This window comes from Amblyraja radiata, unplaced genomic scaffold (genome assembly GCF_010909765.2).
Source record: "Amblyraja radiata isolate CabotCenter1 unplaced genomic scaffold, sAmbRad1.1.pri S35, whole genome shotgun sequence".
In the NCBI taxonomy this organism is placed as follows: domain Eukaryota; kingdom Metazoa; phylum Chordata; class Chondrichthyes; order Rajiformes; family Rajidae; genus Amblyraja; species Amblyraja radiata.
In genome coordinates this window covers 515,054-534,426 of record NW_022630148.1, presented here as the reverse complement: position 1 = coordinate 534,426, position 19,373 = coordinate 515,054, and the positions used below count along the sequence as shown (strand labels likewise).

Below are 19,373 nucleotides of genomic sequence, written 5' to 3'. Positions count from 1 at the left end.
ACATGGAGACTCTGCGAGCACAGACTGAAACACTGAGTGTGAACACCATCCTGATGAACGAGAAGGTTAAGGTTTTCCAGCTGCGTGATCGATACGCTGAGCTCACGGTCATCTCCACTGTTCGAGATCGGACACTGGTGGAACATGAGTTGCTGGCAAGAGGCCGGGACCATGAAGAGTGGAGAGAGGAACATCTCGGGGGAGAGTTTGAAAAAATCCGAACTGATCAGTTATTCCAGAACATTTCGGCGAGCAAATCCAAATCTGGGAGTTCGTCTGCCGTGGCCGGAGTCGCGGGGATCGGAAAAACAACAATGGTGCAAAAGATTGTTCATGACTGGGCCACGGGGAAAATATTCCAACAATTCCAGTTTGTCTTCAGTTTCAAATTCCGGGATTTGAACATGATTAAAGACAGAGTAACCCTGAGGAAACTGATTCTGGATCAGTATCCTTACTTTGGGAATATGCTAGGAGAGGTCTGGAAGAACCCAGAGGGATTGCTGTTTATATTCGACGGTCTGGATGAATTCAAGGGCAGAATCGATTTTGCTGACAGTCGGAGAGACACAGAACCTCAGCACCAGTGCCCAGATCCTGAATCCCGGTGTGAAGTGTCTGACATTGTGTACAGTTTAATCCAGCACAAGCTGCTCCCAGGGTGTTCAGTGCTAGTGACCACCCGCCCCACTGCGTTACATTTACTGGACAAGGCAGAGATCAGTGTCCGGGCTGAAATCCTGGGATTTGATGGTGAGGAACGGAAGGAATATTTCACCAGGTATTTTGAAGATCAGACGGTGGCAGCAGCTGTTTTCAAACATGTGGAGGAGAACGAGATCCTGTACACCATGAGCTACAACCCCTCCTACTGCTGGATCCTTGTCCTGACACTGGGCCCCTTCTTCACACAAACACACCGGGACCCGCAGCGAGTTCCCAAGACCATCACACAACTATATTGCTACTTTATTTACAACATCCTTAAAAACCATGGCCGTGAGATTGAGAGTCTCCGTGAGGTGTTACTGAGGGTTGGTCAGATGGCCTTCACTGGAGTGGCTGAGAAGAACATTGTGTTCACAGATGAAGATTTGATCAAATACAATCTGCAGCCTTCTCAGTTCCTGTCCGGGTTCCTGATGGAACTTTTGGAGAGAGAGGATTCAGCCCGGAGCGTGGTGTACACCTTCCCGCACCTCACCATCCAAGAGTTTGTAGCCGCACTTGCACAATTCATGACTCCACATCGCGGGGATATCACGACACTCCTCATTGAAGCCCATGGCATGACAGACGGGCGATTTGAAGTATTTCTCCGTTTTGTCGCTGGTCTCTCCTCCCCACGGGCAGCTTGGATCCTGGAGGAGTTTCTGGGTAAATTCCCTAATCAAACAATCTGCCGAGTGAGTGACTGGGTGAAGGAGGAGGTTAAACGTCAGATTAGAAATACAGGCAGTGAGTTTGGTAAAAGGAGGCTCCTGAACACGATGCACTACCTGTTTGAGTCTCAGAGTCCTATACTGGCTCAGCAGACACTGGGATCTGTGGAAAAACTTTCATTCAGTGGACTGGGACTGACCCCGATTGACTGTGCGGTCCTGTCTCATGCCATCAGGCTCTGTGATACAATCAAACATCTAGATCTGGAGAGCTGCCACATTCAGTGTGAAGGTCTCCAGCGGCTCGGACCGGCTCTGCACAATTGTCAGTGCTTGAGGTAACTGTCCGTTTGTCGCTAACACTGAACTGTAAAATTGTTCCACTATTTTGTCATTCCGTCCAGCACCCTTTCTATGGGACCGAGCGGCCGTCACTGTGCACGGGGTGGGGGGGGCAGCCCCTCCTATTTTACCCTCCCTCCCCCGGGTCACCGGTGGTCGACCCCTTCCACCGGGTCACACGCGCGCGTTGCCCACCCGCCTGCCGCCGTTCTCTGAACATTTCCCGGTCGGTCGGTCGGGGAATGAGAATAAATGGTGAAAGTCACCAAACACCACATCCACAATAATGTGCTGAGGTGTTTCCAGAAATATCTGTTTGGGGGAAGTTATCTATCTCAGACTCGTCGGGCGGCCGGGGTTTGTATCAGTTTGTTTCTTACTCTGTCTGTTTGTGTTTAGACTGGGAGACAACGACCTGGGAGCTTCCGGTGTGAAACTGGTGTCTGTGGCTCTGAGGAACCCGGACTGTAAAATACAGAGACTGGAGTAAGTCCCAGACTGTGAGAGATTGTGTTTACACTCACTGGGTGTCTGACACTGAACATTAATATGATCAGCAATTGTGTCACTGATAAACACTGGGGATTTGCACCGTCTCCTGTCTCTCTGTGTCCCTCACCCTCACTCTCTCTCATCTCCAGGCTGCAACGTGTCGGTCTCACAGATTCTGGAGCCGAGGATCTCGCCTCCGCACTCAGTACAAACCCCTCACTGAAGGGGCTGTACCTGAGTGGGAATAAACTGGGAAATTCCGGAGTGAAACTGGTGTCTGCGGCTCTGAGGAACCCGGACTGTAAAATACAGATACTGGGGTAAGTCCCAGACTGAGAGAGATTGTGTTTACACTCACTGGGTGTGTGACACTGAACATTAATATGATCAGTAATTGTGTCACTGATAAACACTGGGGATTTGCACCGTCTCCTGTCTCTCTGTGTCCCTCACCCTCACTCTCTCTCATCCTCAGGCTGCAACGTGTCGGTCTCACAGATTCTGGAGCCGAGGATCTCGTCTCCGCTCTCAGTACAAACCACACGGTGATGGGGCTGCACCTGGGTGACAATAAACTGGGAAATTCCGGAGTGGAACTGGTGTCTGCGGCTCTGAGGAACCCGCACTGTAAAATACAGACACTGTGGTAAGTCCCAGACTGTGAGAGATTGTGTTTACACTCACTGGGTGTCTGACACTGAACATTAATATGATCAGTAATTGTGTCACTGATAAACACTGGGGATTTACACCGTCTCTCTGTGTCCCTCACCCTCACTCTCTCTCATCTCCAGGCTGGAACGTGTCGGTCTCACAGATTCTGGAGTCGAGGATCTCGTCTCCACTCTCGGTACAAAGCCCTCACTGACGGAGCTGTACCTGACAGACAACTCCCTCACAGACCGATGTGTCCCCGCTCTCTGCCGCCTCATACTGAACCTCCCGACACTGAAGTGGATCGGGTGAGTGTTTGTGTTAATGTTTAATGTGATCAAATATCAGGGGATCCATCCATCCGCGGGCTTCTTTCTCCTGTGAATTTGTTCTGTAAATGTTGTTGAAATATTAACCCCAGTCCCTGTTATTGACACTGTTGTTTCATCTGTTTACTTCCTCTTTATTCCTCGACTGTTTCAGCCTGAGGGCGAATAAGTTCGATGCGACCGGGAAGAAGGAACTGATCTCGCTGCAGGCATGCAGACCCGGACTGAGAGTGGACGTGTGAACATCTCTGGGTGTAAACGTCACCGCCCTGGGGACCGGAATATTGTTGGCCGATTCATCGCCCTCCCCTTTAAACGGCCGCCCTCCCCTTTAAACCCCAACGCTTCCCGGGCCGGCCGGGCGGTGACATCAGAGGCGACCCTGCCCGCTGTCACGTGACCCGGGTACGCGCTTCTCCTGCCGGATATCCGGTGCTGCCCTCCAGTCGTGGACGGGGGAATTGCAGCGGGGGGGGCCTGCAGGTTCCCAGATGTGACTTTATCATCAGCGGCCCCCGCTCTTGCTGCGGGTTGATGGTGACAACTGTATCCATTTGGCAGAGAAGATTAAACATGACTCTGGTGGATTCCAGACCAGGGCATCGGAGATGTCCTCATTCTTCAGGGAACGGGGGTTCCCCTCTTCTACTATAGATGAGGCTCTAACCAGGGTCTCTTCTATATCCCGTAACTCCGCTCTCACTCCCCAACCCCCCACTCGTAACAAGGGCAGAGTCCCCCTTGTCCTCACCTTCCACCCCACCAGCCGTCACATAGAACAGATAATCCTCCGACATTTTCGCCACCTCCAACGGGATCCCACCACTGGCCTCATCTTCCCATCTCCTCCCCTGTCTGCTTTCCGCAGAGACCGCTCCCTCCGTAACTCCCTGGTCCCTTCCCACCCAAATCACCCCCTCCCCGGGAACTTTCCCTTGCAACTGCAGGAGATGCTACACTGTCGCTTTACCTCCCCCCTCGACTCCATCCAAGGGCCCAAGCAGTCTTTCCAGGTGAGGCAGAGGTTCACCTGCACCTCCTCCAACCTCATCTATTGCATCCTCTGCTCTAGATGTCAACTGCTCTACTGGATATTCTTTGTGACTGCGCTGTAATTATAGAGAGAAGTGTATATTGGTTACTTCTTACTAACCAATTGTAGTGCTTGTTAGTAGAAGCTCCGCCTACTATGCGGTTCATATTATCAGAAGTCTGCTTAAGTAATTAGCAAAGATACTAGAACGGAGCAAGATAGACCACTCCTGCAAATTCCAATGGACTGACGTGTAGTACGGAGCGGAACTTCCGCCATTTTAGTAAACTTGACCCGACTTCAGTTATGCCTCTCGCAGTGTAATCATCGTTGCGGGGGAACAAGTTGTGTTTACTATGTTTATAGTATCTTTGCTTGGTCACTATGTAATATTATGTTTATTGGTAATGAGTGTGAGTAGCTACTAGTTACTGTAACACCATGCAGATGAATGCTGTGAGTGAGTGGACTTTAATAAACGTGTGTTGTACATTGACGTGTGTACGACTCGACTCATTACAAGCAGGACAGCACAAGAATGGACCCTTCCGCCCACAATATTTGTGCATGAAAACATTTCAGTATCAGCTGAAGTTACCCACTCATCCAATCCTCTCCCTACCTTGTACTCTTGCTCACTGAAATATCTCTCGTATGCTAGAACGAAGACGACATTCTCCAACGCCTCTTGAATTGCCTCTTCCAGCCTCTGGCGGTAATGATTTGTCAAATCCAGCAGCTGCCAATCATCACACCTTTCCAGGAGCTCCATCATCGAAGACATTGGAGGAGCTGTGATGAATCAAAATAATGGAATTATCAAGTGTTGTCTGTTTTCCTCCACCCATAGCTGTCACCACCCCCACTCTGCTAAAAGGCAGACCACATGACGGAGATGAGGTGCTCTGATCAGCGGGTTGCTGTCAGGCCACGAGCCGTATCTACCCGCACCCTGCACGGAGGGAGGGAGACCCGGCTATGATCCTCGACTTGCCCTGACAATGGTCCCCAACCTGTTGCTGTAACTTATTCCCTGCGGCATCTAAACAATGCGCTAACTCACAACAATTGTCCCTCTCCCACTGTTCAATCCCACGGGTGCATTCTCCTCTTGATTCTGGATGGAAACATTGTTCAAGTTCAAGTGAGTTGATTGTCATGTGTCCCTGTATAGGACAATGAAATTCTTGCTTTGCTTCAGCACACAGAACATAGTAGGCATTTACTACAAAACAGATCAGTGTGTCCATATACCATAATATAAATATATATATACATGAATAAATAAACTGATAAAGTGCAAATAACAGAAAATGGGTTCATAATAATCAGAGTTTTGTCCGAGCCAGGTTTAATAGCCTGATGGCTGTGGGGAAGTAGCTATTCCTGAACCTGGTTGTTGCAGTCTTCAGGCTCCTGTACCTTCTACCTGAAGGTAGCAGGGAGATGAATGTGTGGCCAGGATGGTGTGGGTCTTTGATGATACTGTCAGCCTTTTTGAGGCAGCGACACAGTTTGACAGAATACACCGTTGTGACATTAAACGCAACTTATTCTCACACTTTAGCTTTAGCGTTCAGAGGCACAGTATGCAAACAGGCCCTTCGGCCCAGCGAGTCCATGCCAATCATCAATCCATCACCCGCTCACACTAGTTTTATGTTATCTCACGTTCTGCATATTAGGGGCACATTTACAGAGGGAAATTGATGTTCATGCCAGCATGCCATAGGGATGTGGGAGGAAACGCACGCTGTCGTAGGAAAAACATGCAAACTCCACACAAACAGTGGCCGTGGTTAGAATCGAACCCGAGTCTCCGGAGCCGTGAGCCAGCGGTTCTACCAGCTGCACTACTGTGCCGACACTTATTATTCTCACATGTACTGAGAAACAGTGAAAATATTTTGTTTGCATGCTGTCCAATCTAATCAGGTAATACTGTTCATTAATACGGCCAAGCCAAGCACAAGTACAGCAGGTAGAGAAGAGAGTCTAATGAAATATTAATATTATTCATTGGCTCCTTTTACCCTATCCCCGCCTTATCTCGAGGGGCAGAGAGAGAGGGGACGGAGAGACAGAGAGGGGTGGGAGACAGGGAGGGGGGGGAAGAGAGAGGGAGGGGGGGAAAAGAGAGGGGAGGGGGGGGAAGAGAGGGGAGGGGGTGAAAGAGAGGGGAGGGGGAAAAGAGAGGGGGAGGGGGGTATAGAGGGGGGGGGGGGGGGGTTATAGAGGGGGGGGGGGGGGGGGGGGGGGGGGGGGGGGGGGAGGGAGAGGAGATCCACGTCTCTGTGTCGCCGTCAATCCGTTTACTCGCCACACGTGAGTTTTGTGACTTTGAGGACAGATCGCAGCGGGGATATAAACGGGAAATAACATCAATAACGGCAACGTTTGTAAAATAAAATAGAAAGGAGAGAGCAGTGGGGATTTTAACATTCAAAAATAAGCAATTTTGTAAAAAATTAATCGTTCAACGTAAATTTTAAAAAGCATTTTCAGTCTAAATCAGCGGATTTAATAAGCGCGACGTTTTATAAACATTTATGCAATAATCTTTTCACAAAGAATTATCCAAATATAAATAAATATTGAAATATTTTGAAAAAAACAGAAAAGCGTTGACCTTTTTAAAATGGTTCAAATGGAAATAATGAATGTAATCAAAAATAAACAGGTTTTCTACACAAACAACAACAAAAGGCGGTGTTTTTGTGGCCCAGTGTTGTGATAGTGGGTGTAGATTGGTGACTTATTGCCGTTAGTTAGTGATAGAAACATAGACAACAGGTGCAGGAGTAGAGGCCATTCGGCCCTTCGAGCCTGCACCATTCGCCATTCAATATGATCATGGCTGATCATCCAACTCAGTATCCTGTACCTGCCTTCTCTCCATACCCCCTGATCCCTTTAGCCACAAGGGCCACATCTAACTCCCTCTTAAATATAGCCAATGAAACTGTGGCCTCAACTACCTTCTGTGGCAGAGAATTCCACAGATTCACCACTCTCTGGTGGTTGGGGGGCAAAATGTTTTTTTCCTCATCTCGGTCCTAAAGATTTCCCCCTTTATCCTTAAACTGTGTGTGTGGCCCCTTGTTCTGACTTCCCCAACATCGGCTGAACAATCTTCCTTCCTGCATCGAGACTGGCCAACCCCTTGAGATTTTGTACGTTCTATAAGATCCCCTCTCAATCTTCTAAATTCAAGAGAGGGTGGTGGAGAGGGTGGGGGAGAGGGTGGATAAATCTCTCTCCGACCCCCCCCCCTCTCTTTCTCTCCGCTCCTCTCCTCTCACCACTCTCGCTAGGTCGAATAGCCAAGAGCCCGCTCGGGCGGCGAGGCACTGAACTCACCGACGCTAGCTCGACCGAGACGAGACAGAGAGGGCGCGCAGAAAGAGCGAACCCTCGCGCGAGCAGACCGAGAGTTCCGGTTCGACTAGAGGATTTAGGCGAGATCCTATCGGAGAGCCCAGAGTATCTCTCTCCACCCCTATTAACCCTCTCTATCGAATCTCTCTCTTCCCGTCTCTCCTCCCCCTTTTCTTCTCCCACCCCCTCCTTCTTCCTCCTCTCTTTCTATCTCCATCTCTCCCCCAACTCCGTGTCCCATCTAACAACTGAACTAACAACTAACAACCTCTGTCTGTCTGTGTCTACTACGCGTTGTTGTCATTCACGATGATTTAAACTTCCCACCTGTGTTTATTCAGCCCATTTCCAGCGGGAATGTGAAGGTCGGTCGTGGAGAAGGAACTAACTCCCAGTGACCGAGCGCGCGGGCGTCGACAGTTGTGTGTGTGTGGGGGGGGGGCGAGCGTCGACAGTTGTGTGTGTGGGGGGGGGGGGGCGCGAGCGTCGACAGTTGTGTGTGTGGGGGGGGGGGGGAGGAGCGAGTGTAATACAGTTGGCGCTGGACGGGAGCGAGCACCATTGCGGGCCCCACGCGCTGTTACCCCCCCCCCATGCATCCCATTGGCTGCCGCCGCCGCCGACGTCCCCGCGCGCTGCCTCTTCCCGCCAAGTCGGGGGGTCGACTGTAGCCGCCATTTTGAAGGACAGCCTCGATATTGTCATGGTGTCGGTCCACTACATCTACAGCTCACTGTTCTGCTGTAAACTGCTGTAATCCACCCTATCTGTCTTTCTTCAGCTTCCCCAATAACAAAGAAAGGTGAGGAAATATTATTGTTGGCTGTCGATGTTATTCGGTCCTGAATATGGTATTTTCTGTTGAGGGGGAGAGGGGAGGCGGAGAGGAGAAGGGGAGGGGGAGTGGAGAAGGGGAGGGGGAGAGGAGAAGGGGAGGAGGGAGAGAAGGGGGAGGGGGGGAGAGGAGAAGGGGGGGGGGAGAGGAGAAGGGGGGGGGGAGAGGAGAATCGAGGGGAGGGGGGGGGAAATAGGACAGAGGGGGGAGAAGGGGAGGGGAGACGAGAAGGGGGGAGGGGGAGAGTAGAAGGGGGGGTGGGGAGAGAGTAGGAGGAGGGGGTGGGGAGAGAGGAGAGAGTAGGAGGAGGGGGGTAGAGAGGGGATACAGCACGTCACCGTTGCTCTGTCTCTGTATCTTTGCCTATAATCACCACCACTGGATGTCACAAACGTATCCTACACCCACTAGGGACAATGTTGACATTCACCAAGCCAATTCATCTGCAAACCTGCACGTCTTTGGAATGTGGGTGGAAAGCGGAGATCTGGGAGAAAACCCACGCAGGTCTCGAAGAGAACGTGCAAACTCCGTACAGAGAGCGCCCGTAGTCAGGATCGAACCCGGGTCACCAGCGCTGCATTTTGCTGCAAGGCAGCAACTCTACAGCTGCGCCACCGTGAATCCCCGGGGTGAGCGGCGCCATTTGTCAACCGGGTCCCCGCTCATCAGTGAAGGGGTTCCTGCGGCCACACGCCCAATGATGCCCCGAGTTTATGCATCACCAGGCAGAGAGGGGTCTGCCGTGGGGAGCAGCAGAATGAGGCCAGTCGGCCCATCTAGTCTACTCCGCCATTCACTCATGGTTAGACTCAAAAAGCTGGAGTAACTCAGCGGGACAGGCAGTATCTCTGGAGAGAAGGAATGGGTGACGTTTCGGGTCGAGACCCTTCTTCAGTCTGGTTACGGATAAGGGAAACGAGAGATATAGATGATGATTTTTTTCTTAGACTCAATCACGGCAGATCTATCTCTCCCTCTCAACCCCATTCTCCTGCCTTCTCCCCATAACCCTGACACCCGTACGAATGAAGAATCTGTCAATCTCCGCCTTAAAAATACCTAATGACAGCCGTCTGTGGCAATGAATCCCACAGATTCACCACACTCCAGCTCAAGAAATTCCCCATCATCTCCATTCTAAAGGACATCCTTTCATTCTGAGGCTGTGCCCTCTGGTCCTAGACTCTCCCACTGGTGGAAACATCCTCTCCACATACACTCTGTCCAGGCCGCCCACTGTTTGATGGGGTGTGGAGGGTGCAGAGAGGGTTCGTGAGGGTGGGGACGTGGTTTGTAGGGTGCTGAGAGGGTTTGGGAGAGAGGGGGGAGGGTGCAGAGAGGGTTCAGAAGGGATGTGGAGGGTGCACAGAGGGTTTGGGTTGTGGAGGACACAGAGAGGGTTCAGTAGGATGGGGTGTGGAGCGTGAAGAGAGGGTTCAGGAGGGTGAGGATGGGGTGTGGAGGGTGAGGAGGGTGAGGAGAGGGTTCAGGAGGTTGTGGAGGGTGTCGAGAGGGCTCAGCAGGGTGGGGACATGTTTTTGTACTATTATACAATTAACATGGTGCCTTGCTGTAGAAGCACCAGTATTAGATAGCATTTATTAACATAAATAAGGAATAATATTGCATCAAGTTTCATCAGACTGGTGTTGCGTGTGTAGCGAGACCGATGCTCAGCCTCTGTTCTTTAGTGTTTAGAGGAATGAGGGGTGACCTGAATGAAATGTCCATAGAATGGATGTATGCCGGGTGTCATGTTATGCTGCATGTAAGTATTTAATTGTCCCATTGTACATGTGAGAATTTAACACTCTTGACTCCTGGTTTTTCCCCTGAGTGAAGAGTCCAGATCTAGGGGTCAGTATCTGTGACTGGGGTGGTGGTCGGTGTGTTTCTGGAGTGGCTTGTTTCTGACTCTGAGGAACGGTGGAACAATGCAGGGCTGTCCAGCTCCACCCAGTGTAAATGTGCTTGGGATTCCTGTCTTCATCACTGTGTCTACCAGTGGTACCTCCATCCCCCAGCTACCGTTGGTCATTTGCGGTTTCAATACATTGAGGACAGAGGAAGCCAATTATTCGACCCACAGTGTCTTTGCCGGTTGTGCAAGAGTTCATCGGTCAGATCCCACCTTCTGGTAACCAGTCTTCAAGCACACATTGTAGTGTATACGTTTCTTCAAAGGTAATTTTAGCTGTGGAATTCTCTGCCACAGAAAGTAGTTGAGGCCACAGTTCATTGGCTATATTTAAGAGGGAGTTAGATGTGGCCCTTGTGGCTAAAGGGATCAGGGCGTATGGAGAGAAGGCAGGGGTGGGATACTGAGTTGGATGATCAGCCATGATCATATTGAATGGCGGTGCAGGCTCGAAGGGCCGAATGGCCTCTACTCATGCACCTATTTTCTATGTTTCTATGAGTTCCAGATCTGTACTGATCCTGTGGTGGGAGAAACGTTTCACCAGGTCTACAATCTTTCAGCTAATTCCTGTATCACCGTGCTAAACTGCTCCTCCTCCTTTCATCCCTCATCTCATTACTCTATACACCTCAATTGATGCTCTCATGAAATTTAGCCTTTCCAATCATTTATCAAAGTTCCAAATACAGTTAATAATTTCCAGACTTATTCCAATTAACCACCTAACTGCCCGTGACTTTGCCAATTGTAACCTTACTTGGAATTAGAAATGTGAGGTTAATGTTTGAGTTGTGTTTACGTGTCGGAACAGCATTTGTTTTATTTGAGCAGAGGTTGTGAGCAGCCAATTCCACCCATGACATGTGTGGCAAGATCTGTTGGGGGAGAGAGTTCACCATTTGGACTCATCGATATTTTAAAGTAGACGTCGTGTGTAACCTAAATGGGAACTTGAGTTTGTGTTTTCCGGTTTGAGTTTAGACCTGCAGCATCTGTGGGTTTAAGTTTAGACCTGCAGCATCTGTGGGTTTGATATTAGACCTGCAGCATCTGTGGGTTTGATATTAGACCTGCAGCATATGTGGGTTTGATATTAGACCTGCAGCATCTGTGGGTTTGAGTTTATACCTGCAGCATCTGAGGGTTTGATATTAGACCTGCAGCATCTATGGGTTTGATATTAGACCTGCAGCATCTGTGGGTTTGATATTAGACCTGCAGCATCTGAGGGTTTGATATTAGACCTGCAGCATCTGTGGGTTTGAGTTTAGACCTGCAGCATCTGTGGGTTTGATATTAGACCTGCAGCATATGTGGGTTTGATATTAGACCTGCAGCATCTGTGGGTTTGAGTTTAGACCTGCAGCATCTGTGGGTTTGTGTTTAGACCTGCAGCATCTGTGGGTTTGATATTAGACCTGCAGCATCTGCGGGTTTGTGTTTAGACCTGCAGCATCTGTGGGTTTGTGTTTAGACCTGCAGCATCTGTGGGTTTGATATTAGACCTGCAGCATCTGTGGGTTTGTGTTTAGACCTCGTTCAAGTTCAAGTTTATTGTCATGTGTCCCTGATAGGACAATGAAATTCTTGCTTTGCTTCAGCACACAGAACATAATAGGCATTGACTACAAATCACATGAATAATTAAACTGATAAAGTGCAAAATGACAGATAATGGGTTATTAATGTTCAGAGTTTTGTCCGAGCCATGTTTAATAGCCTGATGGCTGTGGGTAAGTAGCTATTCCTGAACCTGGTCGTTGCAGTCTTCAGGCTCCTGTACCTTCTACCTGAAGGTAGCAGGGAGATGGGTGTGTGGCCAGGATGGTGTGGGTCTTTGATGATGCTGCCAGCCTTTTTGAGGCAACGACTTCGGTAAATCCCCTCGATGGAAGGAAAGTCAGAGCCGATGATGGTCTGGGCAGTGTTTACTACTTTTTGTAGTCTCTTCCTTTCCTGGGCTCTCAAGTTGCCGAACCAAGCCACGATGCAACCGGTCAGCATGCTCTCTACTGTGCACCTTTAGAAGTTAGAGAGAGAGTCCTCCGTGACAAACCAACTCTCCCTAATCTTCTCAGGAATTAGAGGCGCTTATGAGCTTTCTTGACAATTGCATCAGTGTTCTCGAACCAGGAAAGATATTCAGAGATGTGCACGCCCTGCAGCATCTGTGGGTTTGATATTAGACCTGCAGCATCTGTGGGTTTGATATTAGACCTGCAGCATCTGTGGGTTTGATATTAGACCTGCAGCATCTGTGGGTTTGATATTAGACCTGCAGCATCTGAGGGTTTGATATTAGATCTGCAGCATCTGTGGGTTTGATATTAGACCTGCAGCATCTGTGGGTTTGATATTAGACCTGCAGCATCTGTGGGTTTGATATTAGACCTGCAGCATCTGTGGGTTTGCTATTAGACCTGCAGCATCTGTGGGTTTGATATTAGACCTGCAGCATCTTTCCATCTCTCCCCCAACTCTGTATCCCATCCTAACAACCTGAACTAACAACTAACAACCTCTGTCTGTCTGTGTGTCTACTGCACGTTGTTGTCATTCACGATGATTTAAACTTCCCACCTGTGTTTATTCAGCCCATTTCCAGCGGGAATGTGAAGGTCGGTGGTGGAGAAGGAACTAACTCCCTGTGACCGAGCGCGCGGGCGTCGACAGTTGTGTGTGTGGGGGGGGGGGGCGAGCGACAGTTGTGTGTGTGGGGGGAGGGGGGCGTCGACAGTTGGTCGGGGGGGGGGGGCGTTGACGTCACTGGGCCTCGCGCCGTTGCCCGCGGCCGTTTGAAGCGGCGCCGCTCCCCGCGAGCGGGAAGGAGAGATGGACGGCGGCGGCTCCACACACACAACACACGCGCTCTCGCTCGCTCGCTCGCTCTGGATCCCGGGTGGAGGCGGCCACACGGTGTCAATCAAAATGCAGCAGCAGCAGCAGCAGCAGCAGCTTTACATTCACGCGTTTTACCTCTTTACCGTCGCTTCACAGCTGGTCCAGTGAGGAGCGGTTAACGGCGGCGATGGACGGTTAGTGGGTGAGTGGGGGTGGGGAGAGGAGGTTAACGGACTTCGACGGCGGAGGGGAGGATGAGGCGGGAAGTTAAGGGCGTCGAAAGCTGCAGCCGCCCGGGAGCGAGTGTAATACAGTTTATCCGCCCGGGAGCGAGTGTAATACAGTTTATCCGCCCGGGAGCGAGTGTAATACAGTTTATCCGCCCGGGAGCGAGTGTAATACAGTTTATCCGCCCGGGATCGAGTGTAATACAGTTGTGGGGCCCGGGATCGAGTGTAATGCAGTTTATCCGCCCGGGATCGAGTGTAATACAGTTTATCCGCCCGGGATCGAGTGTAATACAGTTTATCCGCCCGGGATCGAGTGTAATACAGTTGTGGGGCTGGGGGGGGGAGAGAGGGGCGAGTGAGGGGCATCGGCCCGGAAATGACGTCGCTGCCCCGCAGCCCCGCCGCAAGCGGTGACGTCAAGAGCGGGGCGGAAGGCGCAGGGTGGGACAGGAGAGCAAGGGCCAAGTGGACGAGGAGTTTGTGGAGTGTCTGTCTGTCTGTCTCCCTCCCTCCCTCCCTCATGGATTCCCAGAGCAGCTTGTACAGGAGCTGACCAGGGAGAAGGCAAGTCTGGTTGTTCAGTGTCGTGCAATGAACCTGCTTAGATAAAGGCAACTGGAGGTGAAGGAGCCATTAGTGACCAAATAAATGGCCATTCATTTACAGGAATCAAACACTAAATTCCTTCCATTTGGCCCATAAATCCACGACAATGAGATTTAAAAATCATGCTATATTGTGAATTCTTGTGTGAATGTTATTTGGACACTTAGGCTATTTAAACATGTTAAATCTTTTCTTAAGAAATGGATAGATTCATAGCAAAAGGATTTGAGTATAAGAGCAGGGAGGTTCTACTGCAGTTGTACAGGGTCTTGGTGAGACCACATCTGGAGTATTGCGTACTGTTTTGGTCTCCTAATCTGAGGAAAGACATTCTTGCCATAGAGGGAGTACAGAGAAGGTTCACCAGACTGATTCCTGGGATGTCAGGACTTTCATATGAAGAAAGACTGGATAGACTCGGCTTGTACTCGCTAGAATTTAGAAGATTGAGGGGGGATCTTATAGAAACTTACAAAATTCTTAAGGGGTTGGACAGACTATAACCATATAACCATATAACAATTACAGCACGGAAACAGGCCATCTCGGCCCTACAAGTCCGTGCCGAACACTTATTTTCCCTTAGTCCCACCTGCCTGCACTCATACCAGAACCCTCCATTCGCTTCTCATCCATATGCCTATCCAATTTATTTTTAAATGATACCATCGAACCTGCCTCCACCACTTCCACTGGAAGCTCATTCCATACCGCTACCACTCTCTGAGTAAAGAAGTTCCCCTTAGATGCAGGAAGATTATTCCCGATGTTGGGGAAGTCCAGAACAAGGGGTCACAGTTTAAGGATAAGAGGGAAGTCTTTTAGGACCGAGATGAGAAAAACATTTTTTACACAGAGAGTGGTGAATCTGTGGAATTCTCTGCCACAGAAGGTAGTTGAGACCACAGTTAATTGGCTATATTTAAGAGGGAGTTAGATGTGGCCCTTGTGGCTAAAGGGATCAGGGGATATGGAGAGAAGGCAGGTACAGGATACTGAGTTGGATGATCAGCCGTGATCATATTGAATGGCGGTGCAGCCTCGAAGGGCCGAATGGCCTCTACTCCTGCACCTATTTTCTATGTTTCTATGTAATAAGGGGTCGGCCATTTAGGACGGAGACGAGGAAACACTTATTCTCACAGAGAGTTGTGAGTGTGGAATTCTCTGCCTCAGAGGGCGGTGGAGGCCGGTTCTCTGGATGCTTTCAAGAGAGAGCTAGATAGGGCTCTTAATGATAGCGGAGTCAGGGGATATGGGGAGAAGGCAAAAGTCTTCCATCACAGTGAGGAGGTGCCTGGTGAACTCACTGTGGTGGATGTTAATTTGTGTTAAGTGTGTGTTTTGTTATTTCTTATTATATGTATGACTGCAGGCAACGGAATTTCGTTCAGACCGAAAGGTCTGAATGACAATAAAGGAATCTAATCCAATCCTGTGTCCAGAGGGTGATAAAAGCGAGCAACACTCCTTAACTCTGGCAAGAGGAAGTTGCTCACAAATCACCACATACCAGACGAGCCTGCAGTGCAGCGGATCACCACATGGTGGGAGTGTTGACCAAAGAATGGCCGGGCCTGCAGTGCAGCGGATCACCACATGATGGTAGTGTTGACCACAAACTGGAGCAACTTATGAGATGCATTCAATGCACATTGGAAGTTGCTTAGATTTAATTGTGCTCTTTACTGCAAAATGGTTCTTTATTGCCCTGTGGCCCGTTTCCTTTCCCCGTAATACACCCATTCCCCGATGCCAACATTTGTAAAAGCCCTGAAACCAGGGAAACAGACAAATAGGTGCAGGAGTTGGCCATTCCAACATTGGTGTGAATATTGAACAGACACAGATCGGTGACGTTTCAATGTTAATGTGAACTAGTCATTAACCACTTGTGTCAAACGGTTAATGATAAGTACCCGAAGCAAAGCATGAAGGGCTTTCGGGTGAAAGGAAGCTGTGTGTGATGTATAGAGTGGTCATTCATTGAACTTTGGACTGGACCGATAGTTGTACATGGATGCTCTTGCTCAATAGACACAGAGTGCTGGAGTAACTCAGCGGGTCAGGCAGCATCTGTGGAGAACATGGATAGGTGACGTTTCAGAGTGCTGGAGTAACTCAGCGGGTCAGGCAGCATCTGGTGTGGAGAATATGGATAGGTGACGTTTCACAGAGTGCTGGAGTAACTCAGCGGGTCAGGCAGCATCTGTGGTCAATGTGGATAGATGATGTTTCAGGTCTGAAGAAGGGTCGTGACCAAAGTACAACGAGATCTGTGTGTCCTTGTTCAACAGTCACTGAAAGTAAGCATGCAGGTACAGCAGGCAGTGAAGAAAGCGAATGGCATGTTGGCCTTCATAACAAGAGGAGTTGAGTATAGGAGCAAAGAGGTCCTTCTGCAGTTGTACAGGGCCCTAGTGACACCACACCTGGAGAATTGTGTGCCGTTTGGGTCTCCTAATTTGAGGAAGGACATTCTTGCTATTGAGGGAGCCCAGTGTAGGATCACCAGGTTAATTCCTGGGATGGCGGGACTGACATTTGTTGAAAGAACGGGTCGACTGGGTTTGTATTCACTGGAATTCAGAAGGATGAGCGGGTATCTTATTGAATCGTATAAAATTAGTGAGGGATTGGACAGAGTAGACGCAGGAAACATGTTCCCCATGTTGGGGGAGTCCAGAACTGTTAGGTACATTTCATAAAACAGACAACTCACAATAAGTTAGATCAACCAACTCAAGCTTTACTGATCATTTAGCCGGCGAGACTGCCAGGGGATACAAAGTCAAGTATGCAACACACACTTAACCTTCCAGGGCCATCACTCTAATGAACAAAGACATACAGCATCTTTTGTTAGTATTTTGGAAACATAGTCACATGTTTATACACAGTTGGAGCAATGACGTCTAACACATCAATCACAGAGTATACCCATTCAAAGCATTCTTGTCACTAACACAATACTTCTCATGCTATGGTTATATCGATCACAAACTTTAGTTACAAACCCCCAAACAACAGGAACTTAGTCAAAGGGTGCTGGAGTAACTCAGCGGGTCAGGCAGCATCTGTGGGGAACATGGATAGGTGACATTTCGGGTCGGGGACCCTTCTTCAGACTGACACTATGTTGACAGATGAGGGGGTGATCGGCAGATGAGTGAAGTAAGTGACAGAGGCAAGGGAAAATAAGGAGATAAAAGGATGTGAGATAAGGAGAGAGGAATGTATATGTGCAGCTTTAAGGGACATTGGTCAGGTAGCATTTGGAGTATTGCATACAGTTCTGGTCACTCCATTACAGGACTGATGTGGAGGCTTTGGGGAAGGTGCAGAGATGGTTAACCAGAATGGTTTAAAAACAAGGAACTGCAGATGCTGGTTTAGAAAAATGGACACAAAACGCTGGAGTAACTCAGCGGGACAGGCAGCATCTCTGGAGAGAAGGACTGGGTGACATTTTCAGTCTCGACCAGAAACGTTACCCATTCCTTCCAGCATTTTGTGTTTACCTAAACAGCGCCTATCTATCCACGTGTCGGTGTGCCAACAGGCTGGAGGAGCGGGCAAAGGCCTTGCCACAGAGCGGGCAGGTGAAGGGGCGCTGGCTGGTGTGGACTCGCCGGTGCTCCAGCAGGTGGTCAAGGCGGGTGAAGCCATTACCACAGGACGGGCAGGGGAAGGGACGCTCACCGTTGTGGGTACACCGGTGCTGCCACAGGCTGGACATGCGGGTGAAACCCTTGCCACACTCAGCGCACACAAAGGGTCTCGCTCCCGCAGCCCCCATGCTCTCTTGTCACAGTGGGATCAACTGCTCGCCGGCGTGGGTCCGCCGGTGCTGCCGCAACCCCCGCGAGCTGTCAAACGCCTCACTGCAGTACGGACAGTCGTAGGGCGGGCCACTGGTGTGCACGTGCTGGTGAGACAGGGCGTGGGAGTCCATGGCAGAGTGCTCTCCACACACCGGGCTGGGGATGGGACGGTTGCCGGCGTGCACCCGCTGGTGGGACAGCAGCCGGGTGGAGTTGGTGAAGCCCTTATCGCCCTGGGCGCAGGTGTAGGGACGCTCGCCGGTATGGGTGCGCTGGTGCACCAGCAGGCAGTCAGAGCGGGTGAAGCCCTTGCCGCAGTGGGCGCAGGTGTAGGGGCGCTCGCCGGTGTGGGTGCGCTGGTGCTTCAGCAGATTGCCGTATTGGGTGAAGCCCTTGCCGCACTGGGCGCAGGTGTAGGGGCGCTCACCGGTGTGGGTGCGCTGGTGCGTCTGCAGGCTGCTGGAGTGGGTGAAGCCCTTGCCGCACTGGGCACAGGTGTAGGGCCGCTCCCCGGTGTGGGTGCGCTGGTGCGTCTGCAGATTGCCGTATTGGGTGAAGCCCTTGCCGCACTGGGCGCAGGTGTAGGGACGCTCGCCGGTGTGGGTGCGCTGGTGCTTCAGCAGGCCACTGGGTTCGATGAAGCCCTTGCCGCACTGGGCACAGGTGTAGGGGCGCTCGCCGGTGTGGGTGCGCTGGTGCTGCAGCAGGGTGCTGGACTGGGTGAAGCCCTTGCCGCACTGGGCGCAGGTGTAGGGGCGCTCACCGGTGTGGATGCGCTGGTGTTTCAGCAGGTTGCTGTTGGCGATGAAGCACTTGCCGCACTGGGCACAGGTGTAGGGGCGCTCGCCGGTGTGGGTGCGCTGGTGCTCCAGCAGGCCGCTGGGCTGGGTGAAGCCCTTGCCGCACTGGGCACAGGTGTAGGGGCGCACGCGGGTGTGGGTGCGCTGGTGCATCAGCAGGCAGTCAGAGCGGGTGAAGCCCTTGCCGCACTGGGCGCAGGTGAAGGGGCGCTCGCCGGTGTGGCTGCGCTGGTGCAGCAGCAGGGTGCTGGACTGGGTGAATCCCTTGCCGCACTGGGCGCAGGTGTAGGGGCGCTCGCCGGTGTGGGTGCTGCGCTGGTGAACCAGCAGGTGGCTGGATTGGGTGAAGCTCTTGCCGCACTGGGCACAGGTGTAGGGGCGCTCACCGGTGTGGGTGCGCTGGTGCTCCAGCAGGTTGCTGCGCTGGGTGAAGTCCTTGCCGCACTGGGCACAGGTGTAGGGCCGCTCACCGGTGTGGGTGCGCTGGTGCTCCAGCAGGTTGCTGGACTTGGTGAAGCCCTTGCTGCAGTCGCTGCAGGTGAAGGGCCGCTCCCCAGTGTGCAGGCGCCTGTGCACCTTCAGGTCCTTGGGCGACTTGAAGCCTTTGCTGCAGTCGGGGCAGGTGAAGGGCCGCTCACTGCTGTGCACCCGCTGGTGCTCACACAGCCCCGACAACTGGGTAAAGCTCTTGCCGCATGTGGAG

At 51.1% G+C, this 19,373-nt stretch overlaps 1 protein-coding gene and 1 long non-coding RNA gene across 2 annotated transcripts in view; one reads left to right on the top strand and one right to left on the bottom strand.

The window, feature by feature from the left end:
* Positions 1-670: 670 nt before the first annotated feature.
* LOC116969385 (NACHT, LRR and PYD domains-containing protein 3-like) overlaps positions 671-19,373 on the top strand; it is a 48,083-nt gene continuing 29,380 nt past the window's right edge. Inside the window, exons 1-3 of the mRNA XM_033016250.1 lie at positions 671-1,720; positions 2,124-2,210; positions 2,366-2,536. Of these exons, the coding sequence (XP_032872141.1) occupies positions 852-1,720; positions 2,124-2,210; positions 2,366-2,536 (1,127 nt within the window). The 5' untranslated portion in view covers positions 671-851. The remainder of the gene's footprint in view (positions 1,721-2,123; positions 2,211-2,365; positions 2,537-19,373) is intronic.
* Positions 3,550-19,373, bottom strand: part of LOC116969389 — a 17,837-nt gene continuing 2,013 nt past the window's right edge. Inside the window, exons 2-3 of the long non-coding RNA XR_004410746.1 lie at positions 13,235-13,239; positions 3,550-3,611 (exon numbers count right to left, since the gene is read on the bottom strand). This is a non-coding gene — a long non-coding RNA (uncharacterized LOC116969389). The remainder of the gene's footprint in view (positions 3,612-13,234; positions 13,240-19,373) is intronic.